Source organism: Neodiprion virginianus, chromosome 6, assembly GCF_021901495.1.
Source record: "Neodiprion virginianus isolate iyNeoVirg1 chromosome 6, iyNeoVirg1.1, whole genome shotgun sequence".
NCBI lineage: Eukaryota > Metazoa > Arthropoda > Insecta > Hymenoptera > Diprionidae > Neodiprion > Neodiprion virginianus.
Window position 1 is genome coordinate 28,413,079 of NC_060882.1, and position 22,153 is coordinate 28,435,231.

A 22,153-nucleotide genomic window follows, 5' to 3' on the forward strand; every position below is an offset into this window, starting at 1 on the left:
CCACACTAAACCTACGATTGATTTAGCGCCGATGCAGCCAGCGGAGGATCTCCAGAGATGGAATTTGCCTTTTTACCTTCTTCTCTATTCGTATCGAGGGTTGAAGAAACACAGACGGGAAATTCGCCGAATTCCACATGCGTCAAAGACTCGGCGAAGAATTTTTTTTTTTTTTTCTCCTTTTTTCTTACCTTCTTCCAAGTACTCTTCAGACTTTTTCCTCAAAGTCAAGAATCCTTCTTCACATACGTAAGACACGAAACTATCGCTATTCGACAAATTCTGTAAACCATTCCTTTGTTGACCTCTCGAATTTTTCCACTTTTATTTGCCGAGTTTTTCGGACAAGAAAATGTTACCGTCGTTATCACGTGTTTTTATCTTATTGTACGATTGTACTTTGATTTTTAAAAAGGTTCGGTGAAATCTCGAGAATTTTATACACAGGTTATCAAATTTCGAAGCGTATTATGCAATCGGTGCAGCTGACGTTAATTTGACTACCCTTGGTAGAATCTTTTGATGTTTTCACCTAAATTTTATAACAAAACTCACGCGTCAAAAGCGACCTGAACCATGCACTGTTTTTACTTTACCGCGAAGAGGCACAGTTTTGTCGATAGATATAAACATGAAAGATTCTACGCATGATAGAGAAGCCAATCGATTTTTATTCGCCATTTGTATCCTACCGTAGAAAATATGATACAGTATCCCAGGTCTCGGAGATATCAGGCAGTAAATACGCCGTCGCAATTTTCTGTGCTTTTATCTTCGCGGATACATCATATACGGATATCCTCCACATTGCATACATCCATTGGTTTCGATGGCTCGCCGCCTAAAACCCGATGGATTGCCGGTCCGATTGATCGGCAGAAACGAGTCCTTATGCTGACGTATAATGATAATAATTGAATTTTAACAAAGAGAACGGAATACAACACGGAATCGAAGAGAGGTGCAAGGTAGTTTTCCGATGAATAATACATCCGCATTGATATGCATATGGGGAATTTCGTGCGAACCCGACCAACGTCTGACTCTCGATATTTCTGATTTTGCTTAAAAAATTTATGCGATTCTCTCAAATACTTATAAATAATCGAGTACTTGGATAAAAAATCTGAAAAAATTCAGGCTACTGTTTCAGAGTATGGAGAATTGCAGAAAAATCAATGAAGAAAATCAGTAAATTGTGAGGGTCAGACGCTGCTTGGGTTCACATGGAATTCCCAGTACACATTCATGCAGCATTCGGAAAGCTCAGGCAGAGAAGCGCTGATGCAATTAAGCCGCGATGCACGTCCGACCTTTGCTACTGTAATATCTCAATCCAGAAGGTTATACACTCGCGATAAGCTAAACCGTTCCTAGGAATCTAGACTAGGTATAATACGTATCCGTATTCAGGTGATCGATACTTGCTCGACCCTCGGGATTAGACGTCCCTTAATAATAGCCGGATAAATAGCCATTCTGTGCCCTATTTGGACAAACTAACGAAAATCCTCCTAACAATAACGCGTAACTAATTACTTTGTATAATCTATGAACGATTTTGTCCCTTATCGATTTCTTAACGATAAAAATGATTTACCCTTTTTTTCGTTACAGCCGAGATACCTGCTCACGAGTTTGGCAAGCAACGACCTTGCCATCGGTCTCCTTGTTACACCCTTTGGATTTTTGCCCGCCGTTTACGGATGCTGGCCCTACGGTGAAGTCACTTGTCAAATACAGGTATGTGTATAAAAACTGTGTTAAAGTTTCGCTAGAACAAATTTTCGTCTAGAATAGAGGCGCCGGATGACATTTTTTCGACAAGAATTGATGGCTGTTTTTTTTCATACCATAACGTTGGTACCTCTACATATGTATGTATTACAGACGCAGTGAAGTTTTTTTTTTTTTTGTTTGTTCTTTTATCCTCTCTCTCTCAAAGATTTTTCACTTTGAAATATAACGCGCAATAGCGAATGATCAAAATGTGTGTGATAGGCGCAATCCTTCTTCGAAGTCTTCTTTCCTCCCTTCCGTAATGTGCTATTTCCTTGAAACTCTACTACGGATGTCCCTCAAATCTAGTAGATCGCGACTCGATCCTCGTTCCTTGAATACCGTATGCAATCCTGCAAATTGTAACTACAACAGCGTTTCGCGGAAGAAATAATTCTGCAAAAAAGCTCCATACGACTTATGTCATTTCTGTACGGAAGAATGAAAGGAAACGTTTGGGTTGTTCCAATTTTTTCGGATAACGAATTACGTTGGTGAATAATTCGACTTTCAAACTTTACGACGTTTCCAAAAGTGGTGGAGGGGGGGTAAACAGTCTTCGATGGAATCTGATCGATGATTATTATAATATGATAAATATAGAGGACAGCTCCGAATCACGTGGTCAAGCGTAACATTTCTAGTATGAGGAATAAAAGCTCTACTAGTCTTGTTTGTTGAGCCGTTTGAAAATTGTTTTTATCTTTATTAATTTTCTCTTGTTTCTCTTTTTCTTTTCGCGTCGCTGCATCGTATTATTTTCTCTTCTTCAACGTTATAAAAACTTTGTCTCACACGAGTGAAAAAGAAAACGTTTCGTGCGATCGATTCGGTGGTCGAAAAAAGACTCGATTATTTCGATGCGTTTTCTGTTACGAAAAATAGTTTGCGGTATGTTTTTTTTCCAGCTTCCGCGTTTGCGTAAAATCCGTTTCTCTGGGGAATTTAACGCTGGCACTGCCGCTAGTTGCGGCCATTTTGGTACACGCCTCAATCTTTCCCACCGGCGAACGTTTTCAGATACTGGAGCACAGGAAATTGCTGTTAGATCCGCACCACTTCCGTTCGCGCTCGAGTTATGTGACATTATCGGGTTCCCGGAGATAATCTTCACCTCTAGACCCCCGCCAACCTTCTCACGGGTTCGGGTACGTGTGTGATTTGTGTCTACCGCGCACTATTTCTTCGTTTTTCGATTCCCACCTTCCTCACTACTCAAAGCTTTTAGCCCAAAGATCTCGAGATGAGGAGGTACTGTGTGAAAATAAAAAAAAAAAATAAAAATAAAAAACAACGCACCCATTCTCTACACGCGCAGAATTTCATGATTTTTTAATCGATATACCCTTCAAACAATTTCCACTCTCTTTACAACTGTTCCTTCGATAGTGAAAAACTAATCACTGGCCTTGAATCGCAGTGGAAATACGGGGAAAATCAGAACCCCCGAACTTCTTCGCGCAAGACGGATTTTGTAGAGTTTGCTGAAAATTTATGTACATGCTCTTGCCACGTAGAGGAAAGGGTGCAGGAAATTAACGGATCAAATCTGCAGCGCGCTGCGCGGCAGAGAAACGGAAACCCTCGAAGCTAGTAGTTCAACTAATTCTACTACAGCCCCTTACATCCGCGTATATCCACTTATATGCGCATACACATGCGTATATATGTATACATATATACTTGTAGTTTCGGAATTTAGGAGTGCAGGGTGAACTCGATTCACCCGAATGCACTTTCAACCCCCTCAGCGTCCCGCACTTATTCCTTCGATGCAAGGCTCGTAAATTTCGGGGGCGTATCCACGACGACAAATCATACCTTCGCGACTTCTATCCCCGCGTTATACCCATCCGATTTTGTTGGTACCATTCCAAATTATACCGCGTGCGCCGAAATTGGGTTTGGGTCATGTCAGCTGGTCAATGGGTCAAAGATTGGAATAAAACGAGAGATGAAACTCATTCGTTAATTCTACGGTGAACGGTTTGCCACAGTTCCTTGTTGTTGAAACGGTATTTTGATGTATTTTGCATTCTGCTATAAATTTCCAGTAACCGTTGACAGAAAGTGAAATTTTCTTTCCAAGGAAACGTTACGGAATTAATGTCAATTTTTCACGTGACATGAAAATTGGAAGTATTGTTTCAGCAAACTTATTTGATCGAAAAGATCTGCTGGTTATGGGTGATTCGTTAAAGGCGAATTGGTTATAATGCAGAGTCACATGTTTTAGTACTGTACCTATGACACAAATCCACAATTCTAGTTATCGGTTTGGAATTAGAACGACTCATCGGCCTGTCGGATTCAACCCGATATTGGATCCGATGTCACGTGACAAGACATTATTGAGCATGAGTCCGATGTTGTAGGATTAATGCTTGATTGTGGAATCATTTGGCAATCGACGCGGGTGAGTTCACGGTCCATTCAGGGATTCGGACAGGATATTGGATAATCGGAAGACAGAGATGTCTGATCGTTAACTAGAGCAACGTGTCGGTTCGAATTTAAAATCTCTCTTACGTCCAAACTTGGGAGCGATTTTTATTCGCGCCGTGCAAATCGCCGGAAGTGTTTTCCACTCAATCCGGATTTCGTGAAAGCGCAACTTCAACGATACAGTTGAGCACACGGGTTGTACGCAAACGCGTGCGTCTGGAATATCCGTATTATTTCCGGTGAAGTTTGCATCCCGCGAAGCCAGTTAACTCCGGTTCCAAACTCCCCGAGGGTGTACGTACACTGGTTTGTATACAAATGGAATCGCCTCGCTTCTCAAAGTCAATGCCCGCAACAGCCAACGTATCGCGTATTCGCTATCCGAGTAAGTCTGACTGGAAATCTATGGGAAAGTTTGCCCAGAATAGCAAACGTCAGACATTAATTGTTGAATCTCCTTGATTGATGCACTGCAACTGCAGTTGCCTAATTTTGTTTACCAAATTTAACGGCGAGGTCAAAGAAGATTCGAACGCCGAGTAAGCCCTTTTGTACGTGTCAATTTTTGCATCTTGGCAAAAATGAATTTTTTATTTTTTTTCTCTTCTTCGGATGCAATATCGAACGGTATTTTTACGCGACATGCAAAGTAGGGCAAAATCATTCCATAAAGAATCTTCTACGTAGGTAACCTTGACCTTGACTTATGGGTATGTAATTTCTGAGATAATATTTCAAATTTTGACTTTTGCAAACTCATTTACTTGTATCGGTCTTCTCGAAATTCTATCGCTTCTTGCCCATATTTCACTAATCCGTCATGATTTTTAACTGACCGATAGAGCGATGCTGCGTCCTTAAGTAAACGCACTAATAATTAAGGCCCAATCGACCGGAGAGACGGGGTTGATGAAGAACTTTTGTACGTATGTACGTGTATGCGTATAACGCTTTTCGTGTCGCGCGTTGAGTTTGAAATATTAGGTGAAGGTCTCAGGCAGTATCGAGTAGAGGAATGAAGGGCGAGGAAAGAGGAGGAAAGGAAAAGAAGGAAGAAAGGAAGGGAAAGAAGGGAAAGAAGGGAAAGAAGGGTGCGGGACTCGCGGTTCCAAGTCCTTCAGATTATCAGGAGCTTTTTCTTGGCTGTGAGCCAACGGTCACCATGGCAACGATCTTAAATGTCTTTCGCGTGATCCTCTCCTCCTCTCCTTCTTTTTCGCTACGTTAAATATACGTACAGCTATCATGTATATGTATACACATACACGCGCACTCCTCGTATAAAATATAATGTACGATTATGCACCCGCTCTATAATGTATCCAACGACAAATTCATCATCCCGCGTAGCGCTTTTAGTTTCAAACTTTTTTTCACCCCTTGTTTACAATTTACGCGCAGCTTGTTCACTTTTTGTCATTTTCTTTTTTTTTTTAGTTCATTCGTATCGCGCTGATTTTCCTCTTTTTTAAATACATAATATATAATCGCGCCCAACGAGCTGTCTTGTACACGAACAACAAATCTTCACGAGTTTCTGATAAGGGTTTGACTTTCTTTAAGTATGGTGTGTGTATATGTTTATGTAATACGGTACATGCCAATTTTGAAGTTAGTGACCGTGGACGATGTATGGTGGGAAAAAATTATCCTCGAGGTCGGTCATTGTAGAAATTGTTTATTAATACAAATTTTGATTCTTGCAACGTACGTTTCGAGTGGGCAGCAGCCAATCGTTTTCAGGCTACTGATGACAAAATGGAAAAACAAAATTGTTCGACATTGTTTCATTTTCTTATCTTAATCTGTCTTACGAGTTGCGAACAATCTCATTATGTAAGTGACTTAGATTCTGGATATCGGAGCTCTTATTTACCATCGTATTATTGTTTTTACTAATTTCAATCATTTCTTTGATGTTGCGCTTATACCAGGTTTGTTCAGCTGTTAGTACGTCAGAGTTTTTAAAATGAAACCTGCGTCCTAAATTTAAACTATGCGATGCAAGCGTGCAACTGTAAAATTCGTTGTTTTATATTTTATAGCGATGACCTGAAATCCTGTTTTCTAGGTGTTCCGATCATTTTCCTACTTATACTATTTGTAGTCATTGCACTTATTAATGTGATAGACGGTGTTAATTTTTTCGAGAGTAGGATTGACGGTTTTTAAACAGGTAAACATATTTTTTGTGTCATTGATGATTTTAAATGTGACATTAATTCCTTCTTCTTTTAGTATTTTTTTTTTTGACAAATAGATCATACACGTAGATACATACTTCTTCTTATTTCTCCCAGGTAAGGGATACATAGATCTAAATCTTTTCACAATTCTCGTAAATCCTCAAGCTTCTGCAGGGTAGAAATATATATTTTGATGCGAAGAAGAAGGAAAATAAAATACTTGGAAACCACAACAAGAGATATCGTTAATAACACCACTCCACACATAATTCCAGAAAAAGGATCAATTAGATCTTCTTAATTCTTGACAAATCCCTATAAATTTATATTATACGCATATCGTACGTCTTCGTAGATTTTTCGATAGCTTGAAAATCCCATTTATTCTACATAACCTATAGAATTTCTTTTCATCGAAATTCAATTTGTAAATTATATCTCATTTAAAAATTTCCCAATAGACTACAATAAATTGAACGTCGAATGAATAGACGGAAAACGCAATTCGAACACTGGTCGAAATCGACTGTCGGTGTTTCAACTCCACGAACAGACCGTTAATTTGCGATTCTTGTCGATACATGCCATTCAGCCGTAGCACCGCTTACACTGCAGAGTGCACAAACATTCAGGTACATCGAAAATCAAACTACACGTGTGCAAAGCTTTCCCGCGGTGGTGACAATTGTATCCGCAGTGTGTTCCGTTGTCGGTATAAGCACCGCGGTAAAAATTCCCAGAGTATTCCGTTACCTTTGTGTAACAACGCACATATGCAGACACGCGCGGAATGAGAAGTGAGAATTCGGCGATAAGCCCTTGCTACACGGAATTCGCCTACTTTAACGTACAATTTACACAGGACGAAACCACGGCACGGAGGAAGGGCGATATAATACCTGCCGCGGGGTGAAGGGCAGGGGAAATAATTATCCGCTAAACGCGTGCCTCGCACTTCCACGTCTCTACTCGGGATTATACTCGGCGAGGAATTCAACTATTTGCGGTACGCTGCCGGTGATTGCCTCCGCCCCTTTACAACCGATCACGAAGCCAAAAATTTAACAACAAGAAACGGGAAAGCACAAACGAGCCAATGAAACTCTATGCTAATCGGCGTACAATCTCGTTTCAAAATCCGATCTTCTCGACTGATAGTTTTTTTTTTTTTTTTCTCCGATCGTTCGAATCTTGTGATCGTAGATACGTAAATATATTCTCAATTGAATTAAAACTCAAATTCTGTACTCTATGGCTTATCGTTTCACTCGAAATCACTCGAGGAAGAAGTTTGAACACTTCACAGTTTCGTTAAACCCGTATGAATAATAAAGATGAACTGGAAACTCGTCGAACGGGTTCAAGAGTCAATTTTCGACAATTTTCTTTCACGAGGTACATTGCCCGACACGTGTAAAGAGATATATTTAGGCGTCGACGCCTTGCCCCTCGGCTGAAGGGTCCGACTCGGGGAAGAAAGGGCGAGATATCAGAAACGGTCCAGACGCCTCAGGCTGATATATTATATTCGCAGAGATTGCGAGGCGAATCGTATATATATACACACCCACACATGTATATGTATATATATATATATATCCATAGTATCCTTTAGCCTTACCGCCAGCAGCCAGCCGCTCGCTCATCTTCTCCCATAGAAATAGAGGATCACGTGTGCAGACCTGTCCGTTTACAAAGGAGGCCGCGACTTCGCGTGACGCCGGGCGTGAGACGGATGGAATAGCGGTAATGAAAAAGAAACTGAATCTGATCTTAGTTGTACCCGTAACTGGTAAAAAAAAAGAAATTTTTCTCGATGTAAAAACTGCGTTAGATTATAAAGTAACGCGTTTGGATACGAAGAGAAATCGATCAGATTGTGAAAATGTCGAAAAAACCAACTTGCGTGTGTATAACACGCACGAATGACGTCGATGAAAAAATAGATCAAAAATTGGACCGTCGAGTGTGAGGAAAAATTGAGAAATCGATGAAACGGATCGAAAAAACGAATAAACGTGGGAAGGTGTGATGACGGAAGAAAGGATCGGAGGAAGGAAACACCGAAAGCTTGTTCGCATCGGTCTCCGATTCTGCAGATTCCTTGCGCACAGCTTCGTTTATACGTGGACGAAAGGCGAGCGAAGTGGCATACGGTTCGTCGAAGTTGGGTCGCTCGGGTTGATCGAGCAAAGGGCGAAGGGCGAAGGGTGCTGCGGGAAAGGGCAAAGAGGGAACCGGGAGCAGGTTCGAACGGTGCGGAACTAATTAAATACGAGCCTACGAGTTGGAAGGAGGTCGGTGTGCGGCTGACTCGGGTTACCGAGGCCCCCGAACCTGGGACAAATTAACTTCAATTCTCCTCAGACGCCTGCTTGGAACGCCTTATATACCTGTATCTTGGAAGCCTGAAAAATTAGCACTAAACCCCGCACGTGATATCGCTTCCGGGATATAGAGACTCCGTCGCACGCCTGTGTATAAAATAAAAGGCTTTCCCAATTCGCCGAGGACACGACTTACCGTGCGTTACGAGCTTTCGAACTTAAGGTTACGTTGTATTCCTACCCTTACCGACCGAGAAAACTTACCCTTTCTCTCTCTGTATTAAATAAAAGTTAGTTAATCGTATACCGAAAATCGTCGCACGAGATTTCATCTTAATTTTGAGGAACAGTTTCGTTTTTACTCGACACTTGACACTTGTCGTTCAGTGTCTAACTGCAAGTTTGCTCGATTACTTCAAGGCGGAAGTTCGCAACCGTTATCGAAATAGAAGCCACTGGAAGCTGGGTGAGAACCAGCCAGCGAGTCATTCGGGGCGAGAAAAATGCTTTGACTCGAATTGGAGAACTCGCGTGTCTATCTCGGCTTACCACGTTTTCAAACCCTCGTCCAATCAGGGTTATACCTGTAAGTCGGTTTTATGCCACCTCCTGTAATCAACGAATCTCGGCTCCTATAATTCTCTCCCCTAAAGCACTTCCTCAGACCTCTGGATAATTAGGGATCTCAGATTTAGTCCACGGTAAACCTTCGACGAACGAAAACGCGAGGCGTCTTTTCATCTCCATCAAAACGTGAGAAATTTTCGTAATATTTTTTTTTTTTTTCTCATTGTTATACTTTCTTGAAACCATTTCGATAATTCGAGGCGTCTGCAACGGTAGCTTGATGTCAAGCCCTTGTTGATGTGAAAAAAATTATCGACAACTTCAATGACGGTAAAAAGTTACTTGTACCCAAATGTCATATAATATTAACAATAATAATATGTTTTATCGACTTATCGACGTAACGGTATCCGTTTTACTAGAATTTTGTTACACTAACCGTACAATGAGAAATGAAAATGACTGTATATGTATATTATCATGTCTCTCAAAATTCTTGCAACAAATGCAATAACTTAACGGATCGTATGAATATCCCGAAAGCTAAACGTATCAGGCGGCCACGAAATTACTTCTTCACGTGCCATCTCGGCCTTATTATTTTTTCCGAACAGCACCGAGAACCGTTCCTTGTGTTTTACGTATCATACATCCACGGTCTACACCTATATCTGTCTAACCGAATATTATCGGTGTCGCAGCTGTGCCAGGGGGATGAAAAACTGCCCTTAGTACGGCTTGCTGCACGGCGCAGGTAGAATGAAAAAAGAGAGAGTGAGAGAGAGAGAGACGCAACGTGCACTATCTCCTCCCAGCTGTAAATGAATCGATTTTTCCAGGCACTTTTGAGAGGAGCCTTGACACAGCAGAGCGCGGTAATCCTGGTGTGCATGGCGATCGACCGTTACATGTGCATGCTGCATCCTCATCACTACCACAGGCACTCGTCAAAGAAGGTAAGAACGGAGATTGCGTCTCCTTTACATTACGGTATTTCAGAAAAACAATTTGTCATTTTCCATCATGGCACCCTCTACTAAGTTTACTTGGGTTAAAAGAACAGTTCTGGCAAAAGATGAGCGTTCTAAGTTACGTGGAAGATCGTGTTCGGTTGATTTTTCACTTTTATGAGTTTTTTGTTGCTTACATCAATCGTGATATCAATCTCACAACATAGCTAGAATTCAATATGAACTTTTAACTTCGGAGAATAAGATTCCCGGTTGATACATCGTTGTGTTATGGATCGTGATCCTTGGGTCGAATATAAATGTCAGGAAAGAGGTAATAATTGAAGTGCACGCAACGCGTTTCTTCACTAATTAAAAAATATGTGAAAAGACAGCGAACCAGCTCGTGTCTTTACAGAATCATTCTTTTGAAAAATTTTGGAAAATCGCAAACTATTATTTCCTGAACCACCCTACGATACACATGTCTCCTAGTCGTAACATTCGGCCCTCGTCAATTAGACGATTTATTACCGCAGGACCGATTCGCGCCGACGAATTGGCTCTGCGATAAAATTACAGGGGCGACGAGAAGAGGAAGGAAAAAAGTAATAAACCCCCATTCCTACCCCATAAAACTTGAATGTATTACGCTATATTTAGCGAGAAATCAGAGACGACGCCGTCTTCATCTCCTCAACCGAATGTCACGAGTACTTACAAGTTCGTATATTATCTGTTCAAACATATCGCGTTTACCTCCGTGCCGAAATCTCCGATAAAAATAAATACATACCAAATCGTCACTGTTTGCCTTGCGTGTATAAATCTACGTGTGTATGTATGTATGTATGTACGAGGGGGACTCGGGCAATCAGCAAATATCACCCTCCATTACGTCACAGTCGTTTAGCTTATTTGTCCAGCTGTTTATTATACCCTCCGTTTTCCCAAACGGGACATTCAACTCCTCTGATTTCACTTCGTCGAAACGAATAATATCACCGATCGAAGATCGCGTGAATAATAATTTGACGAACGAGTTGATAGGCATAAATTTTTTGCATTCCTTTTCTTTTTTAATTTAATTCTCTTTTGAAAAATTAATCGTTACTCATTGGGGGGGTAAAAATCGTTTCCACGTTTCGACACGTGCCTATACACGAATAATTATAACCAAATCAATTTTTCATCACACTTTCGACGTCGCAAACTTTGTTTATTACGAAATAAAAAATAGGAATAAAAGAAAACGGAATTAGCCTCCAGCGGTGTAACTCATCCTGTCCAACAACCAGATCCAGGCAGGCGACAAATTTTGTCCGAGCATACTTATAATAATATCGTCAGCGTCGAAACGGTTGACGAAGAGCTCCCGCTGTTGGGAAATCCGTCCAGATTCAAGAGCTTCCTGCGAAGCTTGTTTTGCACTTGCGTTAACCTGAATAGAGAAATTATATTTGGGACATTGCCTGCGTGTGACGCGGTGAAATATATATATATATATATATATTCATATAATACATGTATTTGAGTATGTGCAGCGGTATGTATATGTATGCGTATTATATGTATATTCGGGGTTAAACCGTAAACTATCCCCGGTGTCCAACCGCTGGGCTATAAATATATTTTCACGTCTATCCGCAAGCCGGGGAAAAACCGTGAATAGATACGGGACGAAGATTTGGTGTAGAAAAACTGCAGACGACGTGATATATATCGCCGGTTGCAGCCTGGATTCGAGTCGATGAACTCTAAGAACCCGAGTAGGAGGTTTTGGGCGGATGGATTTTATTCGAGAAAATCGGTCAGGGTGCCGCAACGATTTTCCAACATTTTCCCGTTCAAATCGTCGATTTTCTTACCTACGCAACTGAAGACAAAAAGGAGACGAATATATATCGGTAAAAAGAGGGGAAAACGAATTGACGACGAAATCGGTCCCGGTGAAACTTAAAGAGAAAAAGAAGAACGGAAAAGAATGGGGGAAAATTAGAATCAGCGGGTGTCTGGACGCTTTGTTATTATTATTATATGTATAGGTACCTTCCGTAGAAGCAGAGGAAGAGAAAAATGGTCGAATTTTCCTCGTCGGAAAATCTCGTTTCCGTCCTTGCACAATTCAATTTACTCGATACAACTCTTGTTACACAGGAAACTATCCGGTGTTTTTTTTTTTTGTATTCTCTTCTCTTCATCTCGCAATAATTTACCAGTAGTAATGCGACAATTTTCTCTTTTCATCGATTTTTCCCTACTTCCACTTGTGGTGTTTACTTTTCGGTCTATTTCACACACGAATTGTTGAATTTTTTTATTTCTTTTCTTTCACCGTGGTATTGGATTTTAACCACTGCCAATTTTGGCAACCTAAATATAAATCAATTATCCCTTGTTCGTGTCTGTCTGTACGTATAATATACACATATATATCGAACAATTACTTCAGCATTAAAATTCCAGCCACGCCGATAACATAAACCGCAATTCAAATTTTCACACCCTCGTCGCGTTTAATTTTCGTTCGGCCAATGATTTTCGATCATTTTTGCAACTGCGTAATTCTATTCTCGTTTATCGTTAATTTATTTACTTTTATCTATTTATTTATTAGTTTTTTTTTTTTTTGTTTGTATTTTTTTTTTCGTCGTCGTCTTTCCTCATATGTCGAAAACGTAGACTGTTCGGTTTCGGTTAAACGGGAAAATACAAATATCTCCGTACAAACCCGACTCTGCGAGATTCGATGATTAATTGCATTCGGGCATAAAATACAGTTATACGGCCGGATTTATTGCTGGGTAACTAATTTATCATACTCGGTTGCGCACGTATGTAAATATGAGCAAATTATATTCGTATATCTGTATTATTATTATTATTATTATTATTACTATTATTATACGTACATTTATCGTGGCATGCATTTTTACCACGAGCTGTGGCGTCGTTCTGCACCGATTCCTTACAGACTTATAATACACATCGTGCAGTAGGAGGGAGAAAAAAAAAAAAAATACAAGGATAGAGAAATAGAAAAATTAAGGTAATATAACGGCGGTGATGATGATTTTCGTATTAAAGTAGATGTACCGGAACACGTTACGTACACCTATAAGCGTAGAAATAATATTGTTTTTGGCGGAAACAGAGAAACTGCGGAATAACCTTGCTTTCTTGAAATCACGTCGCGATTTTAGCCCATGGCGCCATGTTTTATAACCGATTCGTTATCACAGATAGATATGCGGGTACGTGTATGTTATATACGACGCGGAGCGTAAAACCGTGCCAACAAGTGCCTCGATAAATGTCTGGCATGAAAAATGCTGCCGACGACAATGAGTCGGTGTTCGTTTTTTTTTTTTTTTTTTCTTTATTGCTTCCATTTTTTCCCCCGATATCTCTCTCTCTCTCTCTCTTTCTTTCTCTTTACACACATGTACATACATGTACGTGTATAGGTAGAAAAAGAATTTGCGATCGTAACACCCTTCCCATCGTCTCTTTTATTACCACCTCAGTACTTTTATTTCATCGTTACGGTAAAAGAATCTCAGAAATATTTTCAGGTCAAGCGTTTCTCTCGCTAAACTGTTGTAATAAATTGATATTCATTCGTTCGTTAATACACTATTTTATAACTTGTGTGAATTTGTGAAAAACGATAAACATCATTACCAATGATTGATGATATTCGAATCTCTAATTTGAATAATTTTTTCATTCTTATGTTGACATTTAATCTTGTTATTTCGTATATTTTTCTTTTTGTTTTTTTTTTTTACTACTGCTTCCCTTATCTCGTCGCATTTGAGATATCGCGGTAATGACATCGTGCAAAGAAAAATTGTCCGCTGTAGCTATATTCGGTTATACGTATGCAAACGTATATATATATATATATATAATATTTATGCATATGTAGAACTATAACAACAAGACTCGGGAATATCACTGTTTTCAATATACACATACGTATATGTATATGTACATACCTTCTACGAACAACTTATACGGAACCCGGACGGAAGTGGAAAGTTTTGGCTCGGCGTAAAGTTTCACTTTATCTTATCTTGGGGAATAACTTTGGTGAATTTATTGGAAACCTATCAAGCGAGTTTCAGCCATCTCTGCAGGCTCTGCTGCACGTGGAAATGCAAAACTATTGTGTAGACGGCCTTAGGGAGAGGGGAAAATGTAAGCAAATGGACAGTGCGCAGATCAATACGAAATATATAAATCAGAAAAATGCAAATTAACCCTGGTTTTTTTTGGATCAAGTTTGTTTTTTTTTTTACGTTTTTTTTTTTTACTCTTAATTCATTGAAACGTGTCGGAGTCTGTGAATTATTCGGCTAATGTCAATATTAAATATTGCACCTCTTATGTTACATATTAAAGCGAAAAGTTTTCGCGAAAGGGAATTTGCAAAATCCCGCATCGTCGCCAAGTCGAATTCAAACCTGAGTCGGGGGATTTTGCGACAATGGGGCGGGTTTAATGACGTGTCAACCGAGATTATTCGAATAAAAAGCTGAACCGCAACCCGGACTATATTACGCTCGGTACATCTTTCTTCCCGAGGTTTTCCCGCCTCTCTTTCTCTTTCCCTTTCCCATCGCTTCGTGTTCCTTCAAACTCATCCGCAGACGTCGCTCCCGTTTAATTCTCGTACGAAAGGGTACTTTCTTAGGCTTAAAACGCTGATTTCGGTTTCTGTGTCTTTCAAGCATGCTTTGTCCCTCGTCTCCGAGATGAAAATCCTCTCGAGATGTATCTCGTCGAATACGAGTTTTCAAACAACAAGAAGAAAGAGGGACGAGATAGCGAGGAAAGGGTTGAGAAGTAGCCAAATTGCGAAACACGAGGTTTACAGGCAAAGTTTGAATATATCTTTACACTTTCGGTTCTACCGTTGTTATATTTTCTCCGTACGTATCTACGTAAAATTTCTTTCAGCCAAATCCCACCGCTGCCGATTCAATCCCCGTAACACCGTTCGAATAATCAGCGACAACTGATGACTAATTTGCGCTCCGCTAATTACGCCAACTCTGCAAAACGCCTCTCGCGGTAATTTTCACGCTGCAGGCATTACTATGGCTGCTATTCTGGGAAAACGCGACGGGACATCAAAGCGAAATCTGTATAATATATTTCGATTCGTGGTGGAAGAGAGAAAGGGAGGGAAGAACGGACGGGGCGCTTAGATTAAATCTAACTTTTACCACACCCCGTATAGCTAGCCAACTCGGAAACATTCGAAAAGGGAAATACCCGACCCTTAATGAACCGGAATCTTGAAGGTCCAACTTCCAGCGGCCAAGGAAGGCTGCTTTCGCGGTAATTAATCGAGCCAATTAGGCGGTATTTGATCCTTTCGGATAGCTTTCGAACCCCAGCGTCAATAATTCACGGTGCTTCCTTGCTCCGCGAACGGACCATTTCAGGGAGACTTGAGCCTAATAATTATTTGAGTCGAAGAAATCGGTTGGATCAGATTTTTGTCAGGTCTATATACGACGATGCGACGATTTAAATTGCAAAAGAGCCGTTTTTGTATCTATAAGCGCAACGAAAACACCTTCGGATTAATTCATCGCCCCCTTTCTTCCTAGCCATCTCACTTTTTAGGGGCAAAAGATTCATCCTTAGAATCGTCTCACATTCAGCTCTAATTAATTTCTACCCCCTTCACGTTCAAGGACAATATGTAAGACTTTTTGCAATATTTAATTCGCGGACTTCTCGAAACCGTCTCTAGCCAAGGATGTGGTACACGTAGAACTACTTGGTCTTTGACTTGGCTAACTTCGCAAGTTCCAACCTCCAATTTCAGTAGCTCTGTACGCCTCTTAAGTTTTTGCTTAAACTTTTCACTCCTGCCATGCTTGGGAAACTTGCGAGATTTTGGCTTAACGAAGTGAACGTAACTTACGTTATAGTTGTAATATATAAATAACCTGCCCGCTTTTTTCTTACTCTACGAACTGAAGTCGGTACACATAGATGGATTGATATTGCGGCTGCATAACTAGGCACATAACTTGCGAATTATATTCTATATGTAACGAGGGATACTTCGGTCAGTATCTGTGCATCTGTGCCTGCGATATCGATGTGCGATAAATTTTATGCATGCACCTGGTTATGTGTCATGCATACGTGCCTGTGTACGTCTGTGTAAAAATACATAGTTTGTGAAAATCGTTTCGATCCGTGGCTGTGCAATTCGGAGGATATTACAACCGGTAAAAGCTTATCTCGTTGCCCGCCCTTTTATCGAGTATTATTTCATGTCGCGGGTATAACGTCATATTTCTGTGATGGTGGTACATTTTTTTTTTTTTTTTTACTTTTTGGCCTGTAAACCAGTAATCGGAAACTTATATCGCCTTACGCTTCACACGTGTGATACTGTATAATGTGTGTGATTTTTACCGGTTTAACATACTCTCGGGTAACTTATTAATTTATTTATTACACTGTACTCGGTTGACAGTTAGAGAATTGTGTGCTTTGCGAAAAGATTTAGTTGATCTGTAAGAGAAGTAAATGAAAAAAGAAAGAAAGAAAGGATTGGAAAAAATAAATCTGAAGTGATTGAATTATAATTCTGGTATTGATCTTTGAAAATTAATTAATCGTGGTTAATTAAGACTCGTGTTGTATCTATACTCGGTATAGATTACGATGAATTAACGAAGTTAAGATATTGTTTAGTTAGGAGAAGTTTAGAAGTTACGGAAATATGTTTTTCTCTTTACACTTTAATCGGATTTATTGTGGATAAAAAATTACACAGACAATCTTCGGCGTTCCAAAGGATGCAAAATTATTTCACCGATACACCCGAATGAATTTCGAAACAATCCCTTGCGGATAAATGATAAATTTTTTCAAGCAGTTTAATCAGCATCTGTTTACACACGTCGTTAAATTTGGAAATTTGAAAAATTTATAACTAACTGAAGAAAATTTGCAAATTCAAACTAAAACGAGCAATTTTTATTAAACTCAACGCTAACGAATGACACGCGTATCGAGAGGCAGTTACTATCAAACTTTTCACACATCCAAATAATGATCGACAGAAATTTGTTTATAGTTAACTAATCTTATTTAGCTCAACTAAAGTTTGACAATAACAACGAAACACTCATTCCGCCTTTAACATTTATTTGCAGGTAAATCTTCCCGTCCTTCTTCCCTTTGTAACAAGAATTCGCATGCCGCAGATAATACGCTCCGCGTTTCGCATTCCGAAAGCTGCTCAGACGCCCTTCGACCCTCGGTTTTCCCTCTTTTTGCCGTTTTCCTCTACTCGCGTAGCCCGCGGCTCGGCGGCCGAAATGCGCTCGTAAAACGGCCGCGATAAAACCTGTTGGAACTTATGACAGTCATCCGTGAACCGGATAGAACGACACTCGGTGTATTATCACCCCGGCTATAATGGCACTTGTACCGTTTTCTATGTACACCTCCCGATTCGTCCACCCTCTTGTTTTTCCTCTTGCCCTCTAATTCCCCGTTTAGCCGTTTGACGTCTCTGTATGCTTGTGAAAAGTGATAGAGAAAAGCGAGAGAAGAGGATGCGGAAGTCGAAGAAGAAGAAAAATAGCAATATTTTTTTGAACTCCAATGCGGCCATAAATCTACAAATCCCTTTAACTTTATAATAGTATCATCTGTAAAGTTTCTTTTGTGTGTGTTGACGCAGTATTACATGCGGCAGGGTTGCGTTGCAGTGATGTCGACGACCTGGATAGCCAGCGTTGCGGTCTTCGGTGCCCTCGTTCTTCCCAGAGGAGGCTACTACTTCAACGGCTCCGGTCTTCTCGCCTGCGATCCATTTTTCGCCAGGGCATCCCTCAGGCAAGTTTCAAATCCATCCTGTTATCCCCTTGAATCACGCGTTGTTGTGCCGAGTCAATTCTCTGGTTTTTCGGCTCGCTGATTGCGAATACGAAATCAAATTTCAAAAATCCACCATGACGGATCCGGTACGGCGGATGAAAATTTCAAATTTTATCGAATCTCGTGATATTATTATTAGAGTTAAAAAGCGCACTCGGTCATCGCGTTGCATCGCAGGATTACAAAAAGTATTCATTTTTGTCAATGTCGTCTTTTTTTTTCCACGTTCACTCCGCAACGATCGATGTAGAAAATATGAAGAAGTTGCTTCTTTGGATTTTACTGACCGATAAAATAACGTTTATTAAATACTAATATTCGCGGAGCAAGCTATCGTAAAAACAAAAACTGTTAAAACTTGGCCTGCCCGTTTTTATACTAAACTTGTCGAGTGAATTTCACTTTTTTTTTCGTGCTCGATGTTTAAGGAAGATTGTTACGTACCTACGGATATAGCGTGGAAAAAAGATTCTTAAGAAAGTATTAATTATGTCGAACTTATTTGAGGATCGATGGAAAATTTATCCGAACGACATGCCGTAGGTATATAATCGGCTTGAAGAAAAAAAAAAATTTCGCAAAGACACGGTATGTATAAATATTCTCATCCTTCGTCTGAAAAGTTTCTGACCTAAAGTAATTACATGAATACAATTTTGATTAGAGAAGGTATTTTTGTGGGTAAAGACCACATTTTCATTGTACTCGGTGAAAGGTTTTTGAACTAGAAGTGCTTTTTGGGGGGATCTACTCTTGAGAACTGGCGAAGAACGAGAATTTTTGAACGAACTGACGATTTCCGAGATGTTGGAAATATTAGAACTGGTATATTTCGGCTTTCCGTGCATCGGTCGTATTGACATAGGGCTGGAATGAAAGCTTTTAAAATCTAGAAACGTACAAAAAATTTCAAATGTCGAATTTTATCCCGAGAGGGGAGAAATATGTGACGATACTTTCGCCGGGGAAGATAGAAGGCTTCTCATCGCGATAAAAGATAGTCCGTCAGCTCGCGTGCTTTAAATATTTTTGTTTTTTTCAATCAACTCGGTGCGTTCGTTAACCGCCAATCTTGACGGTACGTACTTGACGAGCTAACGTAAGTCATTGTCGTATGTATCGGATAAAAAAATAAATTCCGACAAGTTGTAAGAGCAAAAAACGAGAAAGCTTGTATCACAAGAATAAGAATTTGTAGAAAAATGGAGTAAATCCAAGGATGTAAGCCTGCAAGCACTGCGACTGAACTTTCGATATTACAGGATATTGGCCTGCTGTTGTTTCTACTTTCCGACGACGATGGTACTGATGTACTGTTACGGTTCGGCGTTTCACGTCAACAAGCTGCGACTGAAGAGGGTCGTATGCGTAAACGCACCGGAAGTCGTCAGCGGCGGTCACATCGAAAGGGTGAGTTTTAGGAGTGAAATTGACGGTAATACCTGACGGCGATAATCCGCAAAAGGATAACCGAAAGATTGGTAACGAAACGCGGAATAAGAAAACCGCCCGAGTAGGAAAAGAGAAATGGGTAATGGGTAATGGGGAAAAACGCGGCTCCGTGTCGGGAGCCTTTTAGTAGTAAAGTTCGAGGCGGACAGGGAGAGACGGGAAAACCGCGTCCCGAGGGCTCGAGGCGGGTCCTTTGGGAGGTCCTCGACTCCCGTTGAACGTAGAGAAATTCCCATGCGGCTCTTTAGCGCACCGCTCAACTTTCTTTATGAAATATCCCTTCGAAGGCGGCTGCATGCGCGCAAAAAGGTTGTGTATTTACCCACGATGAATACGGCACTACGTACCCTGACGCTATTTTCCTCCTCAACCTCTCTTTACTACTTGCGCACGATGAAAGAGCTGGATCGATGCATGAAATTTAATATCTGCACTCACGTACGTATAGCATGTGTGTGAAATGATGATGCGCGAAAATCGTTCTTCGCTTCTTTGATCATTTGTTTATATTATGAGAAACGGAGAACGTTTACTGACAAAGAAACGTCCGAGAATCTAACGACAAGTTTTCTGAACAAAATCATTTTACACAAAAAGAGAGTGGGAATAGAGAGAGAGAGAGAAGTAAAAGGTAGAATCTCATTCGAATAAATGATGATTGATCGTCGTTTCGTCGTAAACAAAAAATTGAAAAAATTCGTTCCGCTTAGTACCGATTTAAATTCAATTATTGACGAGAGATAATATGTATCGTTGAACTGAAAGATATCGTTGCGTGACGAATGATATCAAACTCCTCCCCCGTGTGACAAAGCGTGACGATTTCCTTGACCCATTCCCCCCTTCGAGTACGATGCTTAATTTATGGAAGCTCCCTAAACGCCCGCGTACAAACAAATTTCAACCTCGATTAGCAAACGATCAAAATTCTACGATGCCAGGACTATCACGGGCGTGTAAATCGCGTGCCTCTGTAATCGCTGTTATAATACCGATGCCGCTGAAACTGGAAATTACAAGCGACGAATCCGTATACCACCTACCCGTATTATTGTAATACCACGCATGCATTATAGGAGGGCATGGAATTCACGCTCTGTGAAATTTGAACTCCGGCATCAAATATATTTTGCGCTTCACAGGATCCTATAATTAAATAGGCAGGTTACCAACCGTTTTCGATATTTGTAACGATCGGGTGAAATCGATCAAGCCTTCTACTTCTTTTTTTATTCCTCGCGTCTGTTATTTTCCTTTCACTTCCCGCGACTCTTCGAAACATCGCGTCTCTCGATTTTCAACAATTTTTTACAAACCGAGAACAACGGCTGCGAGCTTCTGGGGTTAAGGATCTATATTCGAGTAGCGGTGAGGTTACGGATAAGGATACGAACGCGGGACGAGAAGCCTCTCGAGTTTTCGATCACGGGGGTAAAGCGATTGGAAAGGTACAAGGCATGTCCATCTTTCCTTTCCCGCATCCTCGTTCGCTGATTTCACAAGTCTTTTCCATAGAATATAAATAATAATTTGCTCTATCGACCAACTTGACGCGAGAATATCCCCATCTCTTTCAATTTTTTCCCCCTTTCTCTCCCGCTTTCGCTTTAAGAACATTATATATATACATGCATCTATTTACGGTCCGTAGGGTGAAAAGAAAGAGTAAGAAACAGCGCGAGCGGGAGCAACGAAAAAAAAGAAAAAAATGAAAGAGAGAAGAGTAAATAATATATAATACGCATCCATTTGAAAAAAATAATAAAGTCGAAAAAAGAAATAGAAAAAACGTAAAAGGGAAAGAGAATAAAAGGTTCGTACGCAATTGTTATACAAACATATATATATATATATTTTCAACCGTTGTATAATGTATATTACTCAGAGCCGATGAAAATTCGACACCACCTTCTTCTTCTCATCCTTACTTAGTCCTTTTTTCCTTTCGCCACGAAAGCCTCGGCGAGTTATTATTGTGGAAAAAAAAAAATGTTTGCAGTACAATAGTAAGAAAGTGACGCTGCTACTCTACTTATTTTGTCTGAAAAATCCCTGTTTCATATTATAAGCACAACTTCTTCTCTATATCTGCGGTAATTTAATATCGTGGGCAAAAAAACTTTCTCCATCAAAAATACGTATAGTCAATTTCTTCGCGACTCGTCGTTTAATTGCTGTTGCATAAAAAAAAAGAGTTGAAAAGAGTAAAACAACCTGCGAAACCTTGACGAAAAAGTTATATCTTTTCCTTATATTTTTATACACTTTACATCGAGCATTCGCGAATTTTCTGCTCGGTTCTATTTCTCTGTTTTTTACTTCAATTTTTTTTTTGCTTCTCAACTCGAAGCATCCATACCACTTTACATGCCCCAGACGCAATTTTATACATGATACAACCCGCGATCCTTCCGAGCCGTATATTAAAGTTGTAAAACCATTATCGCATTCCCCAAATTACTTCCGACTTATATCTATAAACCCGAAATTTAGCTATTTTTAGGGGAATCAGTTTAAGTTCACG

General features: G+C 40.2%; 1 protein-coding gene across 4 annotated transcripts in view; it reads left to right on the top strand.

Moving 5' to 3' along the window:
* Positions 1-22,153, top strand: part of LOC124307609 (trace amine-associated receptor 9) — a 75,122-nt gene that overhangs the window by 36,104 nt on the left and 16,865 nt on the right. For 3 of the 4 annotated variants that reach the window (XM_046769463.1, XM_046769466.1, XM_046769464.1), the window contains 4 exons: positions 1,618-1,743; positions 10,144-10,260; positions 17,981-18,135; positions 19,440-19,587. In XM_046769463.1, coding sequence (XP_046625419.1) covers positions 1,618-1,743; positions 10,144-10,260; positions 17,981-18,135; positions 19,440-19,587 — 546 coding nt within the window. The remainder of the gene's footprint in view (positions 1-1,617; positions 1,744-10,143; positions 10,261-17,980; positions 18,136-19,439; positions 19,588-22,153) is intronic. The other variant, XM_046769465.1, reaches the window with a different exon arrangement.